The 26,988-nt window shown below is 39.0% G+C and overlaps 1 protein-coding gene across 4 annotated transcripts in view; it reads left to right on the top strand.

The window, feature by feature from the left end:
• The window catches only part of rnf216 (ring finger protein 216), a 128,433-nt gene extending 121,386 nt beyond the window's left edge, over positions 1–7,047 (top strand). For 3 of the 4 annotated variants that reach the window (XM_018097114.2, XM_012970439.3, XM_012970438.3), the window contains 2 exons: positions 3,985–4,054; positions 6,527–7,047. In XM_018097114.2, the coding sequence (XP_017952603.1) occupies positions 3,985–4,054; positions 6,527–6,840 (384 nt within the window). In that variant the 3' untranslated portion in view covers positions 6,841–7,047. 4 annotated transcript variants of the gene reach the window in all.
• The last annotated feature ends 19,941 nt before the right edge of the window (positions 7,048–26,988 follow it).

Below are 26,988 nucleotides of genomic sequence, written 5' to 3'. Positions count from 1 at the left end.
GCGGCACTCAGCACTGTAGGATAGGAACCAATCAGCAGCTAGACTGACCTGATAGGAAACTGAAGCCTTTATTTGCTTGTGTGATTGCAGGGCTGTGATTGGCTATCCCCCTCCTACTGTGCCTCTGGCAGGGACTGTTAGGACACATCCACTTCTTTAAAACACGGACCGGGACCTGAGAGAATCTATAGGGAGCTCTAATAAAGGGGCCATTTTTACAGATAGTATTAATTTTTAGCCCAAAGTGAAACCAGTAGGGTTGCACCGAATCCACTTTTTTGGATTCGGCTGAACCCCCGAAACCTTCGTAAAGGATTTGACCGAATGCAGAATCCGAATTAGCATATGCTAATTAAGTTTTGGAAGGGTTAAATGTCAAAAAAATTTAAAAATGTTCAACCTCCGTGTTTACATGACAAAAAGTCACATGATTTTTAGGATTTGTTTCGGCAAGGAGCATGGATTCGGCTAAATCCAAATTGTGCCGAAAAAGGCCGAATCTTGCCGAACCCCAAACCAAATCCTGGATTCGGTGCATCCCTAGAAACCAGCACCATACAGTATATTATTCATAATTGCCTTTAAGATAAGAGTTTTTTTTATTTATACTGTTGCTGATGCTGTTATTAATGGGACATTTTAATTACCCAGACAGTAACTGGAGAAATACTACTACCAGGACAGTTAATGGAAACAAGTTTGTAAATTGTTTAAAGATTGTTGAGGATCAAACCAGAAGGGGAGCTATATTGGATCTGGTTATCCAACCCAGAATGTATTGAAAATTTACAAATACTAGAGCATCTGGGTAATAGTGACTATATTATTATTTAATTTAATGTTTGATGCAAAAAGCAAATATACATTGGGTCAACAAAAACTCTAATAATTTCAGGAAAGCAGATTTTGGCACCCTAAAAGCATAACTTTATTGGGTGCACTGGGACAGGAGAGTTTTCACTAAAAAACCACAAAACAGAAATGGTTGTCATTTAAAACTATATTAAATAATTGCTGTTGTCAATGCATTCCCTTAAAGGGTTAATGTTTAGTATGTTATAGAATGGCCAGTTATTAGCACATTTTCAATAGGTCTTCATTTTTTAATCATTTACTCTTCTCTTACAACACTTTCCATCTTTCAAAAGAGGGTCACTGACCCCAGCAGCCAATGAACTATTGCTCTTTGAGGCTACAATATAATTGTTATTGTTACTTTTTATTATTTATCTTTCTATTGAAACCCACTCATATTCATATTCCAATTTCTCATTGTAGCCAAAGCCTGGTATTAGGGTAATTTGGACACTAGCTACCATATTACTGCTTGACTTCCAAACTGGAGAGTTGCTGAATATAAAGCAAAATAATTTAGAACCCACAAATAATAATAAAAAAAAAAGGACCAATTACAGATTGTTGCAGAATAGCACTCTTTACAACACACCACAAGTTAATTTAAAGATGTACAACCCCTTTAAGAAAGAAATGTCAATTTCAGATGTAAAGCAGTTATTAGGAAGGAAGATGAAACTAATCAGAAATACAAGGGGGGTCAGATACTCCTTTTAGAAAACTACAACAAGTGACGTAAAGCCACGATCAGAAAGGCAAAATTAGAAAATAAGGAATTTATTGCAGCCCAAGCAAAGACTAATCCCAAAACATGTTTTAAGTATATCAGTGCTTAAAAGATAAGGGTTTATAGAGTTTAGAAGTTTAAAATGAAGATATTTTGGTTACAAGGGACTGTAAAAAATTTGCAAATGATGTTTGCAAAATAACTACATGGCAGCTCAGAAACCAGTGCAATTAGCATCAGCTTATATGGCAGACAAACCTCATTTTCTGCTTCTTAATTTGCCATGACCACTAAGCTCAGGTTCTCAACAGCTGCTCAACACACTGAGCATGTGAATGTTGCAGACACTTTCCAAGATGGGAAGCTCCTGTGACAAGTTTAAAGTCCTGGATCATTGCTGCTATTGAGATGTTGAAACGTTAGACTGGTGCAGTAAGTACAGTATACAAAATGTGACATTTTTATCCATATTAATTTTTAGGGTTTGGTTTTCCTTTAAATTCGTTATAAAGTGCAAGTGTTAAAATGATTAGGTCAGATACTAAAAATTATTGGGCTTCTAAATTCATAATGTGAAAGAAAGTGCTAACTTCATTTAGTGCGTGCACTTGCATAACTAATTGCATAAATTAGATTGGTGAATAGAAAAATGGATAAATTAGTGGAGATATCCCCAAAAAGTATTGCAATCTCAAACCCTGTGGATAGCGCTTGGAGAAGCAGTAAACCTACAGCAGTAGTCTCGATTCTTACCTTTGCTATCAATCAGGAGGAGAACTGACTAGCTTTAGAAATCTAGAAAGCTTAGGTACTGTGGAAATGTAGAAGAGAAGTAGTGACAAACAGTAGTTTCAGAAGCAATTAAAATAAAGAGCGGGTGCTTACAATACATCATAAGAATATTTTCCCTTGTCCCAATATTGTCTTAAGAAAGGAGAAGCACGTTTGTTAAAAAGCTTTTATCAATATGCAATTAATTAGTTTAGTGAAGCAATCAATTCCCAGGCCTCCCCTTGAGTGCTGAAACATAATTCCAGTCAAACTGCCTCTAGACTGAAAGGATACACTGATTATTATGAACCAAGACTTTTTCAGTGAAATAAAAGCCAAACATAACAGCACCTGAACACCTCTTTATCAAACTTTATAAAAGGACAGAACTTTATAACAGGAAAGAAACTGGATCACTAAAATGATCCAGTTTTAATTACCCAAGCAATACTACCATAATACTAAGTTGTTTGTATAGTATCATTTACAAAGTATTTAAGCTCAGACCAATTTACTGAACTCATGTTGAACTAGGGACTCAAAAAACCATATACCATTGTAACATAGTAAAGTAGGTTTAAAAAAGACACATCAAGTTCAACCTTTTAGGTATATACAAAACTGCTAGCTGATCTAGAGAAAGGCAAAAAAAAATCCTCTTCTGAATCCTCTTGCCCCAGAGGGGGAAAGAATCCTTCCTAACTCAAAGAAAGTAATCAGACCTGTCCCTAGATCACTTTGTACTAAAATGTATATTTGAAAATGCTGTATTTCCTCACTTGCTTTTAAATCTATGTGACTCTTTTTAACTATAATTATATTAAAGAGATACTGGCACCAGAAATTAAACCTTTTTTTATATGTATCATAACTTTTTTTTTGCATGATATATATATTTTTGCCATAAAAGTATTTGCCTAATGCGTTTACATTACCTATCTGATTCTCCATGTTCCTCTACAAGGGGGCTGCCATATTTGTAGAGCAGGAGTCTGTTAGCATTAGAAGCTGTAACTGTCAGGTTGAAAAGGGACAGTTTTACCAAAACAGTCAGTTTTAGGAACTTCAAGTGACAATTACTTTCAAAAGCAGATGTTATCAGCGAAAAAATGATCAGCATGACCTATAGGTAACTATTTATGTACATTAATATTTTAAAGGGCAGTTTTTAGTGCCAGTATCACTTTAACATAAGTTACAATTTTTATTTGCCCTAAGCTATTCTTGAATAGTTGGGATGGTGCAGTTTGCTTTTTGCACACTTTCAATTGATTTAATGCACAGTGCCTTAGCTGGCATCTAGTTAGTTGTGTGGGTGGATGTTGCTGAATTCTTGTTAATTTATTTAAGGCTGAAACCATACTTTTTAAAACACTATACTTCAAGAGCAATACAAGCAGACCTGACAAAATTTCTTCTTAACCAAAATTGTATATTGTTTAATCAATAAGTACCGATTATTCAACAAATATACCTATGCTTTTTAGTTAGAAAGAATAGTCAGTGGGGAAAACTCTTGTCCAGCATGGCCTGTGCAATATACATGTATCTTATCTGTTATGCTTGTTTCAAATTTTATTGCACAGTAACCATACTGAAATATTTCATATTAATTCTCCTCCTGCCATCAGCAAGATGATGAGAGATTAATCCTGGAGATCCAAAGAGATGCAGAGAATGAACAAAGGAGCCGAAAAGGCGGTAAGTGGCTCCATCCTCAGTACTTGGTATCTATAACTTCAAATAAATAAAGACACTAACAAGTATTTCAGTTAAATATTTTCCATCAAGGAAAGTAACATTGCCATTTTGTAGCGTCTGTGAGCTGTAGATTGTGAACTGTGTCATCCACCTATTGTTATTCTGTAACCCTTCTACAACCCTTATTAAAATTATTGTAAAACCCAGGTGTATTATAGACAAATAAGGAATCACACAGTCCAGTTAGGCAGACAAAAATTTGGCAAGCTGTGTGCACTGGCTGAACAGGCAAAATGGTTTATTAGAAATCAGCTTAATTGGTAAGGTCATGTACCAAATCAATTTGAAACTAAGGCACATTCATGAAAACGCGAGTTTGAATCCCGAATGGAACAAATTTGGATTGGATACGAAAATTTCTGAAGATGGCAAATATCACGAAAATGCTTATGAGAACATCGTATTAGTCACGATAATATCGTGTCGGCGATCCGAAAGTCACAAAATTTTTGTACCGAACGTTTGTAAACAGCGGGAAAACCTTTCCGATTTTTTCGCGCAAGCATACGAAAAAGTCGCACAAGACACGTAAAATTCGGCAAAAATACACTCAGAGAGTTCGAATCTTAATAAATCTGCCCCTAAATGTGCTTACAGCACAGCCCCTGGAGTCTTCACTGCATAAATGTATATGCATTTTCAACACCACTTAATCCACTACAATCGGAAGAGTCAAATATGCATCCCAAATGCAGTTATAGTCTTATTCACTATACATAACAAAGCTTTTGGTCTGTCAAATAGCACTTTCACTTTTTCTATCTACATATCTGTTTATTAACCCTTTTGGTGCCAACAGAATTTTGGATTTCATTTGCAGTCAGTCCCAAAAAAATCTTAAAAATCAACTCAAAACTTTCACTTTTCATCCCATTTCATCCCACATATCATTAGGTACCAAAAAAAAACCCAGCCTAAATATGAATGCCAGGGGTCTACCAAACAGGTTGATGCCCATTGTGCATAGGATCATCAAAGTATCTGGCACATAGAGATCCCAAAATGTATGTTGTGCATACATATTTCATGGCATATAATTTAAAAAAAAATACTGCCTGATATATGAGTGGTAAAAGTGGCAAATAAGTAAGTTGACTTTTTGGAAAGTACACATTCTGTTGAATCCAAAATGGGCAACTTTGTTTTTCTACTGCAAACTGCAAAGCTATGCTAAACATAAGTTTTTATAAGATCTCTGAAAATCTTTTCAAAGCTTACATATTACCCTTATTATATGCCCCACGTTTCATAATGTACCAGCATAAATCATCCTAAATATGAATCTGAGGGGACTACTGAACAGTTTGCCCAATATGTATAGATTTACCAAAGCATGTAATGTACAAAGACCCCAAATGAAAATATAGCACATAAAATTTTTATGGGGCGAAAACAGGTAAATAAGTGTAAGTGTGCTTATGTGGTTGTATGTATTTGTATATATATGTATGTAAGTGTAATAGTGTAATGTGATATGCAAACACCCTTCCTGGGATGCAGGAACCAGGGGCAGCCCTGAATTTGTACACTCCAGTTAGAGAGTTGATGCTAGGGAGCAGGAAATGCAGGCAGCAGCAGACATGTAGTTTCCATGTGTCTGTTGTTGCCTTGGGGCCCCTGGGTGACTGTGCCCGCTCTGCTCATTGCCTAGGGGCTGGGGAATCGACCAGTGGCTTTAAAAGTGGAGCACTGGTCCCTGTCCAGAAGTGCTTCAGAACATATAATTTATGATGTGCGGTCCTTTTATCCACAGAACATAGATATTATGTTCCATGACACTTAAAGGGTTTAAGCTAATGCAAGATAATTAATTTTCCTATTTATTTATGATTTATTATTGACATGTGATTTGAGTTTTTGTGTTACTAGCAATGCCATTTCCTTTGATATTAGCCCAAAAGGTGGCCATACATGCACCGATATTATTGTACAAAAAGAAGTCGGTGTGTGTATGGTGGGTGACAAGGCAACCAATATCTGTAAAAGCCTTGGATATCTGCCATCTCGTCGAATGGGCAGGATTGAAAATTTTGATCGGGCACCTTTGAAGGTGCCAGGACATTGTAATTGTTAATGCTGAATCGTTACCTGCATATCTGACAATTCCCCTGACGATTAGTCCACTTTAACAATGTTGGTATCCTTCGTCCACTTTACCAACCAATGGCCACATTAAGGTTATGTGTTTTAGACATTAATTTTTCCCTTCAATGCGAAATTATAATTTTGAGCAACAAAAAATTAAAACTAAATGTTTACAGTAATAGGCAGGAGGTTTATTTATTATTACTGATGTGTATTAGTTAACAACCACATTTATGAAGAATTTTAAGAAGACTTAATTAACTGTGCATGAAGATTTTTGCCTTTTAACATCTTCAAGTAACATGTCCCTTCTTTATTCCTCAATAGAGAAAGCTGTCAAAAGAATAGGACCTCCTATTCAGAAGAACCCTTCCAAGTCTTCAAGGATAGAGACAGTGCCAAGAGAACGACCCTTAAATCAGCCGCTGATACCTCAGTTTCCCTTAATGCACCCAGCTTTTCCTCTTCCCCCTGTCCAGCCAATGTATAATAACTTCCAATTGAATTTAGGAGCCCAACATGCCCCATATGTGCCTCCACTAGCCAACATTCGGTTGAACTATAATGTTCACCCAATTGACATGGATTTAGAGCCGCACTTGCCTATGCATTTTGGACCACAGCCTCGGCGTGAGTTGTGACAAAGCAAAGGAGCAAATTCATAAGAAGAATGTCTTCCTAATAGGATCTTAATATAGCACTTGGTACTCAAAGTCTTGAAACAGTTGAAGTATTGGATGATGTATTGGTTCTACTTGTGATGGTCTGTCAGAGCCTGATAGGAATGTAAACAGGATTTCAAAATCAAAGTTCTTAATAAAACACCCAAAGTCTTGAGTTTTTATTATTGATTTTCGCCAAAGATGTCTTCTGGTACTGTGGCCAAATTAAGCTTTGACTAGTCTGTCCATAGCGCATTGATCCAGAACTTTGCCTAGGTGTACATGGACAAACTTTAGTTTTGCCCTGATGTTTTTTCTGTGCAGGAAAGGTTTCCTCCTGGCACACCTCCCATGTAGGCCTTGATTTGTGCAGTCTCTTTCTAATGGTAGACTCATTCACTTCTTTGGGTTGGACTGGTCTTGGCAGGTTGGCAGTTATATACAATCTTCTTGACTCGTAGATGAATTTCTGGACAGTGGAATGATTGATGTCCAGTTTTTAAATCCCAAACAAGACTCGTAAGCATGTATAACCTTCTTTTCACAGGTCTCTTTCAATCTAGGCATGATGATATCACACTTCATCAACAAAGAGCTAATCTAAATATCTGAGCTTTCTAACAATGTTCTAATCCTGATTCCAAGTTTAGAGTAGTGATAAATATAGGGGTGTGCTTTTTTCATTATTAAAATTTGCTTTTATGGTTAATTTAAATTACACAATGGACAACAAAATTTAAATGTTGCATGATTTTTGTAATTTAATGAAGATCAAATTGACGTGGTATGTACTTGTTTTTTTTTACATATTTTAGAACAGGGGGTACATTATTTGTTATAATACACAAGTTTCAGTAAATCATGTGGCACAGATGATATCACTAAGCACCATTTATAACAGGTGATATTGCAAAGCACCATTTGATCAGTTGATAACGTACCCCCTATTGTAAAATATAAGAATATATCAAGATTCAGTTTCATGATCATATGTAGAACAAAGTCAGAGTGCTTTTATACAGGTCACGGAACTATGAGGTAACTTCTAATATGCATATATTTTAAATTTATTATAATGTGCAAGTTCAGTGTGTTATGTAGTAGTACATCCCTAAGCACTGGGACTTTTTAAAGGGAACAAAAATATTTATTTGCCAGTCAATGTTTCGGTTTTGCCAAGAGAACCTTTCTCAAGTATGTTCATGCTCTCAAAGCAACAAAAGGAAGACCAACCAACTTCATATTAATACCTTAGGTTTTGAATTGAGATATTGGGAAGGCAGGTGTCTGGATAATTTTGGCCATAAATTGTATATTGGTCTATTGATTCCATTACTTGTTTCTTACACTGGCATGTTTAGCCGGCAACATAATATGAAATAGCACAGTGATATGTGCAATAATGCTCAAGGTGCCTTAAAATATGTACTGGGGATATATTCTGTAAAGCTTGGGATCTGGGTTTTTCCATAGTTTGTACTACAACAGCTTAAGTAAAATAGTCATTTAGATTTAAAAAGAAGTGTCCACAACCATATCACAGAGTTTATTGTATGGCCCCTAATAAATGCATGCGTATTTATCATATCTCTCCCTAAGATCCTCTTCTCCAGTGTAAACCTTACCAATTTGTCCGGCCTTTTTTCATAACTGAGAATTTTCATTCTTCTTACCAGCTTAGTTACTTTTATTGGATTTTCTGTGTTTCAATATTATGTCGATGTTATGATCAAAACTAGAGATCAAAATGGCACTTCATATTCAATATTCATATCCTCTCCTTTCTGGAATCTATACACATATTAATACAGCTTAAAATCTTGCAGGCCCTTGTTGATTGGCATTGGTTGCAAAATCTATGTTTATTACCCACAAGTACCCTTAAGGTCCTTCCCCATTAAGGATTTGCTTTAGTCCCTTTAAAAATATAACTGGTTCGCCCATTTAGTAAACCTTTTTTGAATACTGGGATCAGCTTTCCAATCCATTTGTTACTATACCAGATAAAAGAGAGTCTGAAAAAAATAAAACGTGAAACCTGGCTAAAACTGAACTAAGCTTCCAGCCACTTATTCACCCAGATTGCCAGTTTTCAAGACCTTTCTGCAAGTGTACCACATGGTCTTTATAGTTATCTGTCATTAGCAAACATAGATATATTGCTTACAGTGCCCACTCCAATTCCAACAGTACCAATACTGTTTCCACTATTTGAAAGTAGTTGTTATTGCCAAAATTTTGATAAAGTGCAGCATTATCAAAGTATATTGCATCTTCTGCAGTCCCACTGTAAGTGTTTCTAATTGCTATATCATAAAAAGTTATTAAATTTGTCACCCCCTGTCCTTTGTAAAGCAATGTAGATTGCCTATAATGCCAGTCTTTAGAAATGTGTGTGTGTGCCTATAATTGCCAGACTGAGATCATGATCTCTTTTAAAATATCAGCTTTTCTTCAATCCATAGCAGAGTTGGACTGGCCCAACAGGATACCAAGGAAACTCCCGGTGGAGCCAGGTGTCAGTGGGCCCTGCTGCTCCTGATAATTTGGCCTGCTTCATGATCATTTCCTATTTTTGAATGGGAACAAAGAGGAGAAATAGATGGAAGAATAGATGCTGGCATGTAAATAAGAGAGACTAGGAAAATAAAGAGGTTGGGTAAGAAAAGGAGGAAAAATAGTTTAGAGAGTGGTCCTATGGTCCAAGGTTTTCTGGTGGGTCCCAGATGAACGCTGATCCATGAGGTACTATACCAGATGCAAGCAAGTCTGACAATATCAGAAAAAGCCTAACTAAAGTTGTTCTAAGCTTTCTAAGTACTCACTGGTGTATTTTGTCAGGCCTCAGGGCCTTGTTTACATTAATTTTGTCTAAACATTTAAGTACCATATCCTGTGTCAACTACTGTGTTGATTTAGCCGAGTAATTTGCTCCATCAATAAATAGGTCCAGCATCTCTGACTCATGTAATGTATACATTGGAGAAAAAACTGACTAAGCCAATTTGCTTTTTCAGAGTGCCTTATAAGATTTTTTTATGTAGCCACACTGTCAACTTGTATTTTTTATTTATTGATAAACATTTTTGTGAAGCAATCAGATTCCTTGTTTTCTATTTTTTGTCTTCAGTATGGCTGCTTTACAATACTTCATTTGTATTTTGTAGAAGTTTCCATGTAGCCAGTTTATAAAGTTATCATTGACCCATCAGTACGGTTGCTCCAGAAAGTATTTGGGTATTTAAGGGCTGTGAAAGCCTGGAAGATTAGTCCGCCGTGCAACAAATCTCCCTTGTCACGGGCAACTAATCTCCCCAAAATGCCATCCCACCAGCTAGAATGTATATCGCCGGTGGGATGGCATACGCGGTGCGCTGCTTTGCCGAAGTTGCATTGAGAGGAAATTTCGACGCCGCACATGCCATCCCACTGGTGATTTACATTCTAGCCGGTGGGATGGCATTTCGGGGAGATAAGTCACCGCTTGTCAGAGCCCTAAAATTCCCATTATTAAGACTTGCACCACACTAGCAAACTTTTCTGTTTACAACTGGAACCTAGCCTGTTCCTTTTTGCTAACATGAGGGCACTGACTCCAGAACTGTCAAATAAGGAGTCACTGTACCTACCATCCCCCTGCGAGTGCTTGAACTCGCACATGAGTATAGCTTGCAGACATCGTGCAGAGGGGGCAATGCAAGAAATCAGTGGTGGGGGTAAGAGACTAGGGGTTGGCAACAGAGGTACCTGCCTAGCTCCCCTTCACTGTTGTGCCCTAGGCAGGTGCCTCTTTTGTCTACCCATAGTTCCGGCCCTGCTGTAGGCAGTACATATGGCACATTTGAGCACCAAATATAAGCTTGATACTACCAAGATATGTATGTATGTATGTATGTACGTACGTATGTATGTATGTATATCTTTATAAAACGCCACAACGGTAGGCAGCACTGTACAATCTTACAGAATTACACACAGGGAGGAATAGTGTTAGAATAAATAAATATATATAAATGCACAGGGAATAAGTGCCATGTCGTATGAGACACAGTAGGAAGGAGGTGCCTGCTCCGCAGAGCTTACAATCGAAGTACTAATACTATTTTTACAAACTACTGTATGCTTCATGAGCTCTATGCTTAAAGGACAAGGAAAGGCTGTTTTTACAAAGTTGTTTATTTAATTTGTCTCATTCCCCTCTCCTAGATCACTAACTTTTTTTTTTATCAAAAATCTACCCTAAAGAGAATAATCAATCGTTTAATGTAATAGTTGCTTTAGGAGATTGTATCCGCCATTTTGTTTGTAATCACGTTGCCCTGCGCGTCCTTGTCATTCTTTTACGGATGTGCAAATTTTCAGTTGTGTGGGGATGGGAGCGCGCTCACAAGGAGGACAGTATGCACATGCACCTTATCAAAAAACTATCCATTGCGCATGTCTCTCAGTGTTGGTCTTGAGAGCCGCACAATGGATTATGGGTAGCGCTATTCCCCTTCTTGTAGTGTTTGGCAAATCAACAGAGCAGAATCTTTTAAACTGGGGCACTGGCAGGCTGCAATGAAGTAAGGCTTTCCCTGGACTTGCTATCTTATTTACACTTTCCTTGTCCTTTAATGAATGCTTTCGCTACCGCACTGCACTAGGTAAGGACACTGCCAGGTTCAGCTGTTCCACTGACAGGGAACAAACCTTCATTGCTTCAATGATGTGACCAAGACACTTCTGAGCTACCACCTCCTCATAAAAGTTGTGTAGTTTAATCTGTTTTGGGCACAGGTACACCCAAGTTTCCCGCTTACCCATACAGTTAGAGAGAGGGTAGGGAAAGCCCAAGGCTGCTGGCATCTCATCCCTTTGGCTGTCTAACATGCCAGCACTAGAACATAGTCAAACAGAGTATAAAAACTATTAGGAGACCTAACTGGGATCAGGGATATTTCAGCACTTCCAAGGAAGGACCAAATCGCTAGTGCAGAGAGTGCAAGCTGATAAGGTAGGCTAACTGTTGGCATATTTAATCCATATGCAATCACAATAATTCTTCACGCACTTGGAAGAAAGTTACTAACCTGGAATATGTTGCCATTATGGCTAGTTTCTATCATGACTTTTTGTGTCACCTCCTCCACCACACAAATGGAACAGTTCCTTAAACATGCATTTTCCTAAGCCAACACAAAAGGAAGCTACCTTCCTTGATAAAGCAGTAACACAACGAGTAATAAGAAGCCATAGCTGTGTTAACCACTGGAAACGCAGTCTGGAACTGAGGTTTTTTGGCCTTCAGATCTTTTCATCTAATAGGTACTGTGATGAAATGGCATCTTGGCTTCTCCTCTGTCCTCCCATCTCTGGAGAGTTGGTCGCAGTTTGCAAATTATAGAGTATCCATAGTGGGTTCTTGTCCTGGAGATGTGTTATGATCAGTAAACCATGTGCCCCTGTTTTGCAGCTGAAATGGTATGCAGAAATACTATTGGTTGCATTTTGTACAGAGGTTGCTATCTCCAGTGTACAACAGTACTGGAGCAAAAAAGCTTATTTTTTTCTGGACAAGGAGGGTGCTGGAAGTGTAAAACCTTTCATTAGCAGGTGTGGCTTAGACATTTTAATTTAGGAAGCATGAATTGCTTGTGTGCTGTATTGACTTGGCGTCTCCTGCTCTCTTTGATATGCTGCCTTCTGTGTAAGTTACCATTGCCTGGGATGGTGCTGTTTTAGCTGGGGCTTTCCTTTGCTTCCTTAATTGATCTCATTAAAGGATATGTAAACCCTACATTTTACTGCCATGCATATAAGTTGGGCACATCTCCCTCACCCAAACCACATAATTTATACTGCATATATGCCCTCCATTTGGCAGCGCCATCACATTTTCCTAAAACAAATAGTTTTCACACACCAGCAATTTTCCTTTGCATCAACACATCAACAGTGACAAATCAGCAAACTGGATATGTGCACAAAGACCCTTATTTAGTTTAAATTTCATAAAGAATTTAGGTTTACACAGGCAAGTCCTGCTTGGATTCAGCACTTTAATGGTTTAGCTGAACTCAGGAGAGGAGGTTAGGTGAAAAAATGGGAGCAGACAGCTAGAGCATAATTTCTATGGAAACCAGCAGTGCCATCCCTTCATCGGCTGTAGGGCATGTTTGGTAATCTGTGTTGAGAAGAGGTATTCTCTGAGTTGGCTCCTCAGAATAAGCACAGCAAGCTTTATCCCCTAAAGCTAGAAGACTTTAAAGATATCTATACTGTTCCATCTGTTGAATCTCCATTTATTTATTAAGTTAAAAATACCTTGCTTCCCACTGAGGATTTAGCCACTGTAACGGGAAACCATGGACAGAGAAATTGATTCAAATTTGAAAAGAGTCTTCGTCTTTGCAGGGGGGCAGTTAAAGGGGCTATAGCTGGTATTTTTGTCACTAAAACCAAAGAGATTGGACTTGAAAATTTCAAGATGGTCAGGATAAAGCTTACATCCTGTAGGAATTCATCGAAGTCAAGATTGGAACTTCCTTTCCCTCAATGCCTCTACTGATACCACCCTCCTAAACGGGCTTTGTGGCAGAGATCCTGGGAAGAGGATGCTACCTCAACTTAGCTTTAAACTCCTTGTCTTTTCAAGATCAAGTGCTGGAAATTACTTGAAGTACTGATTTCTAAGGCCTATGGGGAAAAGAGTCAATTCTTGCTGCAAAGAAAGTGTAAGCAGGCAAAGAGAGTTTTATGTAACAAGCTTTCTTCTAAATCCAGGACAAGCTCCAGTTCAGAACCTAGAGCTTTTACAAATAGGAAGGAGCCTGTCAGATCAGACACCTGGTCTAGAGGTCAGCCTAGTTCCTTTTGTCAGTTCAGTACAAAGTCCTCAACTTCCTTTCTTCCTGCAAATCCTGAGGCGTCCCCAGGGTCCAGAAGTAGAAGAGAGAATACATAATTTTCTGGTTATCTAAGAAGAATGCACAGAGGATCAGTGGGTTCTGGATATAATAAGAAAAGGATACAGGTTGAAGTTTTGCCTCACTCTAGATTTCTCATATCTAGAGCAGGCCCCTACAAGGAACAGATAGTGTCCCTAAAGGTTGTTATTACAGTTCCTGTTCAGGAATACAGAAGGGGCGTGTATTACCATGTTTTTCTGGTTTGCAAGCCATCAGGAGCATGGCAGCTAATTCTAAATCTAAGACAAGTGATCAGTTTCTGTGTGCCAGAATGGAATCCTTGGATTCAGTAAGAGCAGAAATCTGTCTGAGGGACTGGATGTGTGCCTTAGACATTCAGGACCAACACTTCCAGTTGGCCTGTCTTCCCTTTGCGCTGTCTATGGATTCGAGGGTCTTTTCCAAGGTCCAAGTGACCATAGATACTTCTCTGAGGTGGCAAGGCATAAGATTGTCTCACTACCTTTATCTTATTTTTCTGCCATTATCAGGAAGCTTTCCTATCATTCACAGAAATAAGGTGGCGGAGGTGCTGCCAAATCGTGACTGGTATCTGAATTTAAAAAAAAAAAAAAAAGCCAGGTGGATCACAGGTGGATCAAGCTCAGGAGACAGCAGAATTTTCTTAAATTAATGTGTCTGATTTGTTTGTCTCCAGCTGTTCCAGCAAATATATTGACTGGCCTCATCTATTCGCCTAGTGACTTGAGCACGCTGACATGTGGATTCTTTAGCTTCTTATTCAGACAGAAGGAATTGTCAGTCCTTCCATGCAAGTTCAGGTCAGTCAAACTCTCAAAGAGGCCTTACTATGGCGGCTCCAGCTGAATCAATTATCTGTAGGGGTTCCTCTTTTTCCAGAAGAATGTAACCCTGACAACCAATGTCGCCAGTTTTAAAGGGTAGAGTATCCTGGAAACAGACTTTTTTGTATGACACCAATGTTATATTGGTCACCAAACAAGCAGATCTCTTTTCCGATATGCTTACCTAAGGTGGGCAATATCGGGCTAATCGAACTGTTTGACCCTAGAGACAAACGATTGGATTACAACTACAGTTATGCAAGCTGTCGGTGTAAGGACTGTGTGAACGAGCCAATGCAATCCTCAATCCAATGGCAAAATCAAACCTGCCTGATTGGCAACTGGCAGAATTTCATCCAGATATCCAGATATAGAGTGTGCCCATCAGAGGTCCCCATACAGATAAGCTGTTGAATTGGTCTAAAGGGCCAGTTAAAATCTGCCTGTTTATGATCACCTTAAAACAGAAATTAGTTATTAGAGCTTCTTCAGCAGAATTATGCACAACACCAGATTTCTAATCATGGTGCAAAGGATCTTGTGCATGCGCATCCATTTATCGCACATATGGAGCACTGGGGACAGAACATGCTGAATTTTTCTGCACATCCTATCCCAGTGCTCTGTATGTGAGCAAATTTCAGGTGCGGCTGGATGGCATGCTACCCCTAAATTTTGCCGTCCTAGGCCCTGACCTTTGTTTTTTTAACTTTTATATTTCACATGGGGATAGCCATGTTCTTTTCCCAGGGTGCCACAGCCATGTGACTTGTGCTCTGTTAAATTTCAGTCACTGCTGAGCTGCAAGTTGGAGTGATACCACTTCCATCCCTTTCTCCCCAGCAGCCGACCAGCAGAACAATGGGAAGATAACAAGAAAGCAGCCACCTGACACCTCTATTGCTAAAAGTGGTTGATACCAGAATAGCACTGAATAGCAAGAAATCCAAGTCTGGCTCATGACTCCTCCAGTTACATGGGAGTAGGAGAAACAATAACTTATCTGAAACAAGCTCTAGTGTAACATAGTAACATAGTAAGTTGGGTTGAAAAAAGACATACGTCCATCAAGTTCAACCATAATGCCTATATATAACCTGCCTAACTTCTAATTGATCCAGAGGAAGGCAAAAACCCCATCTGAAGCCTCTCTAATTTGCCGCAGAGGGGAAAAAAATTCCTTCCTGACTCCAAGATGGCAATTGGACCAGTCCCTGGATCAACTTGTACTATGAGCTATCTCCCATAACCCTGTATTCCCTCACTTGCTAAGAATCCATCCAGCCCCTTCTTAAAGTTATATAATGTATCAGCCAGCACGACTGATTCGGGGAGGGAATTCCACAACTTCACAGCTCTCACAGTAAAAAAATCCTTTCCGAATATTTAAATGGAACCTCCCTTCTTCTAAACGGAGTGGGTGCCCTCATGTCCGTTGGAAGGACCTACTGGTAAATAAAGCATTAGAGAGGTTATTATATGATCCCCTTATATATTTATACATAGTTATCATGTCACCTCTTAAGCACCTCTTCTCCAGTGTAAACAGACCCAACTTGGCCAGTCTTTCTTTATAACTGAGACTTTCCATACCCTTTACCAACTTAGTTGCCCTTCTCTAGACCCTCTCTAACTCAATAATGTCCTGTTTGAGCACTGGAGACCAGAACTGAACAGCATATTCTAGATGGGGCCTTACCAGCGCTCTGTAAAGGGGAAGAATAACCCCCTCCTCCCGTGAATCTATACCCCTTTTAATACAGCTCAAACCTTGTTTGCCCTTGCAGCTGCTGCCTGGCATTGCTTGCTACAGCCAAGTTTATTTATCTACAAGGACTCCAAGGTCCTTCTCCATTATGGATTTGCCTAGTGCAGTCCCATTAAGGGTATAAGTGGCTTGCATATTTTTACATCCCAGGTGCATGACCTTACATTTATCCACATTAAATCTCATCTGCCACTTAGCCGCCCAGATTGCCAGTTGGTCAAGATCCTGCTGCAAGGATGCCACATCCTGGATAGAATTGACTGGTCTGCAGAGTTTTGTGTCATCTGCAAACACTGATACATTACTCATAATACCCTCCCCTAAGTCATTTATGAACAAGTTAAACAAAAGTGGACCCAGTACAGAACCCTGAGGGACCCCACTGAGAACCTTATTCCAAGTAGAGAATGTACCATTAACAACCACCCAATAGACCTTAGACCTTTAGAAAGCAGTCGTTTGTGGGGAACAGTATCAAATGCTTTGGCATTTAGTGTAGTACTAACTCCTTCTGAAAGCTCAGAATCAGGCACAATCCAACAAGATGGCTGCCTACACACCAATATTACAACTAAAATTGTATTCTTGTACCAACAAATGTATTTTTTTTAATTAGTAAAGTTTTCTGCTAAGTAAACAGTGTCAATTAGAAATAAAAGGTACACCATAAAAATCATGACAGAATCCTTTTAAAATATACACATAACCCTCTTTTTACTTGGCCCTCTGAAACAAGCATATTTACTGTAATTACTGATACTAATTGGTGACTTTCTAAAGTATAATTTTGTGCATTAAGGCTCCGTAATTCCCTAATTAATGTTTAAGCAAATGTAGGCAGTGATGTTCTCAATGTAAAAATGTTTTATTTCTAGAAATAAAATTGGCAAAGCAAAAGAAAACAAACCAAAAATGGAGGATATAAAAGATAGAGTCTAGTTTTGGTTCATATATGTATCAGGAAAATACAACCTATTATTCTACAGACACAGTACAATGCAGGCGAAGTGCAGACTTACTTTACCGCTTTAAAGGAGAAGGAAAGGTAAAAACCTAATCAGAAAGGTCTATGTAAATACAGCCATAAGCGCTAACAGAAAAACTGCACTGAGTTTTCTATCAAAAGAAACACAGGATTTCATGTCTCCTTTTTTGTAAACATGTTTTCCAGTATCTGACTTCTTCTCTCAGAAAAAGCTTTCATTCCTGGGGCCTGAGTCTGTGCAGCTCTGCAGCAGGAAGCTACAGAGACCAAGCTAAAATGGCAGCTGCTATCTTAAACAAAGAGAGGGAGCTTCTAGGGCTCTTTACTCAGGTATGGTAAAGATTTCTGCAGAATAAATATAGTGTTCTAGGTGGCACTAATGTGGCTAATCTATTGGCAGTAAAATGCTAAAATGACTTCTCCTTTAATGGACCATGACTCAAGCACCAAAACTATCCTGGTTCCTTTTTGCTGCCCAATAGCTTGCCTTCCCCAAGCCCCCTAAATTAATGCCCAGTTTTTTTTGTCCAGAATGCTCAAGTTCTTCTTTGGATACAAAACCCTTTTAACTGTTCAGGGTGTTTTACTACATACATTATTTTTCCCGACATTTCCCAATTGGTATATATATATAATGGTAAATCTGTTACGGATTATCGCTGGACCAGCCACCCTGTCCTTCCCTCACCCTTTAACTGTGGCAACTGAGTAGCTTATCCTCCCTCAAGTATGCAGTCTCTCACAATGATGCCAGTCAATACTGCCACCTTAGATTTTGCAATGTAAAAAAACATTTCACCACTCATCTGAGCAGCTTTTAGTTTAACTGAGCGGTAGTTAAAACCCTTATACCTTTAAGTGCTATGACACATGGAGATCCTTGTATTGGCTACAAAACACCAGAAAATACCCTGCCATAGATAATACTGAGAATCGTCTTTACTGAAACACACGTAGAGACAATTATCAGTATTGTCTATTTTGTAGCCACGACAAATAGCTCTGGGTGTCAATGCCTTAAATGCACATTGCTTTGGTTTTCCGAAGTCGCGCAAAGTTGCCTGCAGAAGGAAATTTCATGAAACTTCGGAAAATACTACCTGCGGATTGGTTGCTATGGGTTACTGCTCCTGGGCAAACTTATTGCCTTTTATTACATAACCACCATAATGTCTTATTTCTTTTAAATGCTGGTCAATTTTGTAGTATCCATCCCTGCCTTAATCATACTTTTATGTTTCAAAAAACAATCTTTTACCTTCTGTATACTTTTTCCAATGTAATATAGGCCACAGGGGCCTAGTAATATAACTACTGATGCATGGGTCACTCAGGAGGAAATTTAAAAGACACTTGAGGTAAACAAAGTTCCAGGACCGGATGGGATTCATCCCAGGGTATTAAAGGAGAATGCAAGTCAAAATTTAAAAAGCATACAGCCCAATAGTCCTCCTATTGTTTAGTAAAAAACGCCACACTTTTGGCTCACCTAATCAAATATTTACTCAGTCACACTTACTTCACATTTTCTAGAACAGGCAGCCATCTCTAAAAAGGTATTCTCCCTTCCTTTCCCTCCTTGCTTCATACTGCACAGCCTATAGGAAGGGGAGAGAGATTTCAGTGATGTCACTGTAGTCTTCACACTGCTGTAGGCTGCCAGCACCATATCTCAGAGAAGCAAGCAGGGATCTGGGAATTTAGATATGCAGTAAGTACTTAAAGAATGCCTTTAGAGTTGTTTTTAATTTATATTAACCTTTCCTTGTCCTTTAAACGAGCTTAGCACTGTGATTGCCAAACTTCTTCACTTAATTTGTCAGGATTTATTGAGGTCTGGCATGGTGCCGAAGGACTGGCGAATTGCTAATGTGGTTCTGTTATCCAAAAAGGGATCCTGTTCTCAGCTTGATAACTATAGATTTGTTAGTCTGACATCGGTGATTACTGTCAAGGTTTGGGTTGTTTTCTCTGGAAAAGAGGCGCTTGCGAGGGAACATGATTACTCTGATTATAGGCAGTTGGGGGATGTTCTTTTTTTCCATAAAAACAATAAACGCACCAGAGGTCACCCCTTTAGATTAGCAAAACGGAGCTTCCATTTGAAGCAGCGTAGGTGGTTTTTCACGGTGAGGGCAGTGAGGTTGGGGAATGCCCTTTCTAGTGATGTTGTAATGGCAGATTCTGTTAATGCCTTTAAAGGAACAGTAACACCAAAAAATGAAAGTGTTTTAAAGTAATTAAAATATAATGTACAGTTGCCCTGCGCTGGTAAAACTGGTAAGTTTGCAACAGAAACGCTACTATAGTTTATATAAATGAGCTGCTATGTCAACACGGGGGCAGCCATTGAAGCTGGAAAAAAGGAGAAAAGGCACAGGCACATAGCAGATAACAGATAAGCTTTGTAGAATATAATGGGGTTTTATCTGTTATCTGCTAAGTGCCTGTGCCTTTTCTCCTGTAAATGGCTGCCCCCGTGGCTACACAGCAGCTTTATTATATAAACTATAGTAGTCTTTCTAAGGAAAACACACCAGTTGTACCAGTACAGGGCAGCATTACATTATATAGTAATTACTTTTATACACTTTCATTTTTTGGTGTTACTGTCCCTTTAAGAGGGGCCTGGGTGCGTTCTTGAACAATCAGAATATCCAAGGCTATTGGGATACTAAAATCTACTATTAGTATTGATATTGGTATATATAGTTTATGTATGTGAGTGTATAGATAAGTCAGTATAGGTTTGTGTGTGTGCTGGGTTCACTTGGAAGGGATGAACTTGATTTCAACCCAACTTAACTATGCAACTATGAAAATATTCTCAAAGAAGATGGGTGTAGAAAGGAACTCCCTTCCTGTATACTGTTGCACACACTGCAATTAAAGCAGCCTGGTTTAGGTTTACTTAAAAAAGTATTCCCTTTATAATGTCCGCTGTACCAGACAATTCCTGAGGTAAATACCACTTTTATAAGCAAACTTAGGGGCTACCCTACAGTAAGCACCCAGAATGGTATCATCCTGTAGGAAGTGCCAATGTTTCTGAATGGCATGCTTAATGCACCTACTAGCTATGGTAAATTTAGTTACAAAGACAGCCCTTGTACCCATATCTAATTTTGGATTAGTATCAGTACATGCTCTCACCTTTTGCTTAGCTTCCTCAACCAGCATTTTATCATAGTCTCAACCCATAAATCAGTGACCCATCTCTTGCAATGCTTTTTCAAGATCCTCTTTTAGAGCTAATCCTCTGTACCCTAAGTAATTAAGACAGGTAGAGTAACGTATTGCAATCCCTATGCAAAATTGCAAATCTTAAATATCATGGTCATCAGTTTACCATTGCTGTTCTGTACTAGTACATCCAAGAATAATATCTTTGTGGTGCTTCAGTGTAGGATACAACAGATGGTGCTGTTCCTTCTACCTAAATAATCAACAAGTTTGCAAAGAGCTTCCTTGTCTTGTCCAGATAAGAAACAGGCGTGACAGTTAGGGGCACATTTACTAATCCACGAACGCTCCGAAGGCGTCCAAATGCGTTTTTTTCGAAATGATCGGTAATTTTGCGACTTTTTCGTATTTTCCCCAACTTTTCGTCACCTTACCGAAATTTTCGGATTGAACGAAAGAATGTTCGTTGCACAACGAACGTTCTTTCGTGCGCAAGTGCACTGATCGAGCCCATGCAGACAAGCACTGAAGGATCAAAGTCAGAAAGGTTTTCCCGGCGTTTGCAATCGTTCAATATGAAAAATTTGCGACAAAAAGTCGTGACAGCTACGGAAAAGTTCAGAAGTTCAGAAAAGACAGAAATTTTCATTTTCAATACGAATTTTTGACGTTCGGGATTCGGATTCGTGGATTAGTAAATGTGCCTCTTAGTGTATAGTAAAAGATTATTTGACACGCAGGTTGCTATGACAACAGAACATGCCTCTGCCTGCACTAAATGGCACATGTGATAGCATCAGGAAGAATGCACTGAGACTAAATGGGGGGTAGACATTGTTCAGATTTGGCACACTGGGAAAGAACAAAGAAGAGTGTATCAAAATTTGTTACTATATGTGTTTAGATTGCTTGCAACTTTTTCCACGTCCCCGATGAAGACCCTGCTTATGGGGTCAAACTGCATTGGGTATATTTTTTGTGTGGCAATAATAAATCTTGAATTATTTTTCATGGTGTGCCCTGTATTTTGACATTTTGCATTACTTTGGAGGCCTCCAGGTAGTTCCCTACATTGAGCACCCGCCATCATTTTATCTAATATTAGTGTGCCATCCTAATACCCATGCTACTTGAACTTGGCACCACTGTTCTGCTGGTTTGGAAGACTCTTGAAGTTAATAGTTTACGTGTGGTAGTAAGCTGGGTTCCAGCTTTGCAAGTGCTGTAGTTGGCTTTAGTTGCACCACGACAAATCTTAGTTGCCGACAGTGACTAATCTCCCCGCAATGCTATCACAACAGCAAGACTGTAAATCGCCAGTGGGATGGCGTACGCGTTGCTACGATTTCCTGAAGAAACTTTTGGCGACTTCAGGAAATCGTGTATGCCATCCCACCAGCAATTTACATTCTTGCTAGTGGGATGGCACTGCAGGGAGATTAGTCACCCAGAGCAACAAAGATTTGTTGCGGGGCAATCTTCCTGTCTGTCACTGCTCTTAAGAAAGAAATAGAATATAGTATCACAGAGCAAAAACATTCTAATGATATGCCATATCTGGTAGATTGAATTTATGGTCAGTTGCTTACCATGCTCTGGGGCATTCTTGTGCCTATGCCTTATAAAGCATTTTGTGTCTCTCATTTTCAGGAGTTACAGTGGTGTGAAAAACTATTTGCCCCCTTCCTGATTTCTTATTCTTTTGCATGTTTGTCACACTTAAATGTTTCTGCTCATCAAAAACCGTTAACTATTAGTCAAAGATAACATAATTGAACACAAAATGCAGTTTTTAAATGAAGGTTTACGTTATTAAGGGAGAAAAAAAACTCCAAATCTACATGGCCCTGTGTGAAAAAGTGATTGCCCCCCTTGTTAAAAAATAACTTAACTGTGGTTTATCACACCTGAGTTCAATTTCTGTAGTCACCCCCAGGCCACCTCAAAAGCTAGACATCATGCCAAGATCCAAAGAAATTCAGGAACAAATGAGAACAAAAGTAATTGAGATCTATCAGTCTGGTAAAGGTTATAAAGCCATTTCTAAAGCTTTGGGACTCCAGCGAACCACAGTGAGAGCCATTATCCACAAATGGCAAAAACATGGAACAGTGGTGAACCTTCCCAGGAGTGGCCGGCCGACCAAAATTACCCCAAGAGGGCAGAGACAACTCATCCGAGAGGCCACAAAAGACCCCAGGACAACATCTAAAGAACTGCAGGCCTCACTTGCCTCAATTAAGGTCAGTGTTCACGACTCCACCATAAGAAAGAGACTGGGCAAAAATGGCCTGCATGGCAGATTTCCAAGGCGCAAACCACTTTTAAGCAAAAAGAACATTATGGCTCGTCTCAATTTTGCTAAAAAACATCAATGATTGGCAAGACTTTTGGGAAAATACCTTGTGGACCGACGAGACAAAAGTTGAACTTTTTGGAAGGTGCGTGTCCCGTTACATCTGGCGTAAAAGTAACACAGCATTTCAGAAAAAGAACATCATACCAACAGTAAAATATGGTGGTGGTAGTGTGATGGTCTGGGGTTGTTTTGCTGCTTCAGGACCTGGAAGGCTTGCTGTGATAGATGGAACCATGAATTCTACTGTCTACCAAAAAATCCTGAAGGAGAATGTCCGGCCATCTGTTTGTCAACTCAAGCTGAAGCGATCTTGGGTGCTGCAGCAGGACAATGACCCAAAACACACCAGCAAATCCACCTCTGAATGGCTGAAGAAAAACAAAATGAAGACTTTGGAGTGGCCTAGTCAAAGTCCTGACCTGAATCCTATTGAGATGTTGTGGCATGACCTTAAAAAGGCGGTTCATGCTAGAAAACCCTCAAATAAAGCTGAATTACAACAATTCTGCAAAGATGAGTGGGCCAAAATTCCTCCAGAGCGCTGTAAAAGACTCGTTGCAAGTTATCGCAAACGCTTGATTGCAGTTATTGCTGCTAAGGGTGGCCCAACCAGTTATTAGGTTCAGGGGGCAATTACTTTTTCACACAGGGCCATGTAGGTTTGGATTTTTTTTCTCCCTAAATAATAAAAACCCTCATTTAAAAACTGCATTTTGTGTTTACTTGTGTTATCTTTGACTAATAGTTAAATGTGTTTGATGATCAGAAACATTTTGTGCATTTTGTGAAACATGCAAAAGAATAAGAAATCAGGAAGGGGGCAAATAGTTTTTCACACCACTGTATATGTTATATCAGCTTTCCTGTTTCACTGTTATGTTGGCCTGGTTGTTTGGCCTTTTAGCATCTGTTGGTTTTATTTCTTTACTACCCGTTATTGCTTTGGAGCATGGCTCGGTAGATCCTATCTATACGGACATGGAAGGGATGCATAAGAAAATGAGAATTTCACTTATATTCTTCTATCTGTGAATTTAATTTCTTTTTTAGTCCCAACATGTCAGTAGAGGGTTACGCATCCCAATTTTTTGGTTCCTGTTCTACTTCCTTGTCTGGGAGATGCAATACTGCCCATCTGCACGTACATGTCCGGACTAGAAGAAATAGAATTTACGATAAGGCGGCAAGTGAAATTCTTATTTATTTATTTAGATTGTGTTGCCATAGTACACTACCATTCACGGTCTTTTAAAATGAGAGTGCATTTCTGGTGTCAAATGTGACATCTAACATGGTTACATAAATCTGGATGTAGGAAGCATTGTTGGAGATGATGTGCATCAAAGTGCAGAGGATGCTAAACAGCATTAAGCATTAGAATCTTTGGCATAAGCATTTTCTTTAAAGAGGAAAACCTTATTCAACAGGATAATTCTGAGAACTCAATATTTTTTTCCAGGTTTTAAAACCAGCCAGGTTAAAGCAATACTATCATGGGAAAACATGTTTTTTTTCCCCTCAAAGTGCATCAGTTAATAGAGCTTCCCCAGCAGAATCCTACATTGAAATCAGTTTTCCAAAAACACACTTTTTTTTAATATTTAATTTTGAAATTTCTCATGGGGCCATATTCTTCATTTCCCAGGGTGCCACAGCCATGTGCTCAGATAAACTTTAACTTGCAGCTCAGCAGTAAAGCATGACTGGAGTGATATAACCATCCTCCCGAGCAGCAGAACAATGGGAAGTCAGTAAGATAGAAGCTCCCAGTAGATACCAGAATAGCACTCAATAGTGAGAATCCCAAGTTCCAAGCCAGACTTGAATTTAACTCATGTTACATGGGAGTAGGGAAACAATAGGTTACCTGAAAGCAGTTCCTGAAAGCTTAGACTCAGGTACAATGCACAGAGATGGCTGCCTACACACCAATATTACAACTAAATAGAATACATTTGTTGGTTCAAGAATACAATTTTAAATGGTAGAGTGAATTATTTACTATGTAAACCGTGTAATTTAGAAATAAAAGGTACACCATAAAAATCATGACAATCCTAAAATTGCTCAGTTACTTTATAGCATTACACTGTTCAACTTGGTTACTCTACTGCACTGCAATGTTATTTTGTAAAGTTTAGTTACTAGTAAGTAAAGTACAGAGTAAGAGTTTAACATTACAGTGATAAAGTTACTGTGTATTGTTAATTTGTAACTTTGCACAGTAATCTAGTAACTTTACAGACTAATGTTACTCTGGTGTTATTCTGTTATGGCTATTACTCTGCAGCTTTACTGCACTATTGCAGAGTTACTCTGGAATGTTGCTAGGTTATTCTGTGATGTCACTCAGTTACTATATGAAGTTACTCTGCAGCGTTACTCTCTCTGCGCCGTTGCATGGCTACTTTGTAACACTGCTCATTTCCTCAGCAATGTTACTCTGTTCCTCTGTAAAGCGGTTTGGTTATGGTTACTCTGCAATGTAATTTGGTTACTCAAGTTATTCAGTTGCTCCATCACTTTGTAGTGTTACTATCAGGGTTGGCTGCAGCAGTGATAAGAGTTACCTGAAAAACTTACCTGAAAGCCTCTTTATAGACCTTGGCCCTCTGTACTTATTGCATGGGCAAACAGGTTTTGTCGTGTAGGATGTGGGTGTTGCAGAGAACAAGGTTAAGGTTGTTCCTGAAATCCAATTAATGTTGTTGAAAATTGGCCTGTCTGAATGAGTGACTTAAATCTTTCGGTAGGTGCTGCCTTTGTTTTGAATCTTATAGCTGAAGACAGCAGCTGGATACAGAGCTCGGTCAAAAACTAACCCCTGGTGCTTTGAAACTCTAATTTACGAGTATGACCTGACTAGCCTTTCTGACTCTGCTTCTGTCTAACCCTCCTGTGCTGTGCTTCCCTTCTAGTGTATGATCTGTCCTGCACAACTATGCTCCTGCTGTTATCTCCAGCGGTTGTCATCATGCTGCCTTCTCCCAGCACCTGGAGTATGGCAAGTAGCTCCTGCCCAATATGTAGCAACCCCTCCTCTGCCCCTGCCTTTCCTGCCTTGCATGAAACTACTGATCCTCCTCTTTTCCTGTCCCTAAAGTCTGTAAATGGCCATCTCCCTGGGAATAAGTGAGGCTTAACTAAGTACTATTTGAGAACTCCAGGACAAGTGAGGGGGGGGGGTCTCTCTATTAACCACTTTGTTATATACATACTCTACCTCAGGGGTCCTATAATCACAGGGGTACATCACCCCAACAGTTTACACTGTAATGCTATTGTACTGTAATGTTGCAAACTGCGATGTTGCAACGTTATGCTGGTTAACTGCAGAGTAACTTATGTTACTCTGTTAGACTAATGTAACAAAGTAATATTACAGAGTAACTCTGTAATGCTACACTGTTTCTCAGTTACTCAGTACTCTTACCATATAATGATACTGTTACGCTAATGTTACGCAACAGTATTCCAGAGTAACATAATACCATTACTGAGTAATTAAGCACCATTACAAATAATCAAGTAACATTAAAGAGTGAGTAACAGTGCAAAGTAACATTACACGCTAATGTTACTGGTACTGTTAGTGTCACTAAAAGTTCCACCTCAAGTAACATTTACAAATTTAATTATAGATCAAGACAAAGAAATGTGCAGGGGGTTTGGAAAATTGAGGTCCAGGCATTGACAGCTGTAGCTAAAGGACCTGCTGCATGACAAGGTGTTATAAACCTTTAAGGCGCAGTTACGTGAAGCAAAAAAAAACAGAATTGTCAGCAGCATAACCCTTATTCAGTGGAACGTCAGGTGCTAAAACCACATCAGAATATTTTGTCCACATTGATACATCCATAAATGTTACAATTTTTGCCACTAGCCAATTTTCTACACCTTTTCATTCATCTCAAGCACAAAGGGCATTTGTTTGTTTCTTTAACATACATTGTGTTCATCCTTATTTATTCAGAAATGAGTAGTACACAAGAAATATAATTAAGCTCAGAGCCCTGTCAATAAGTAAACAAATGATAATTGCACCTTGAGGTTTTGAACTTGAGGGAAAATGCACA

Source organism: Xenopus tropicalis, chromosome 9 (assembly GCF_000004195.4).
Source record: "Xenopus tropicalis strain Nigerian chromosome 9, UCB_Xtro_10.0, whole genome shotgun sequence".
Lineage (NCBI taxonomy): Eukaryota > Metazoa > Chordata > Amphibia > Anura > Pipidae > Xenopus > Xenopus tropicalis.
The sequence above is the reverse complement of the archived record's forward strand: the minus strand, read 5'-3'. Positions and strand labels throughout refer to the sequence as shown.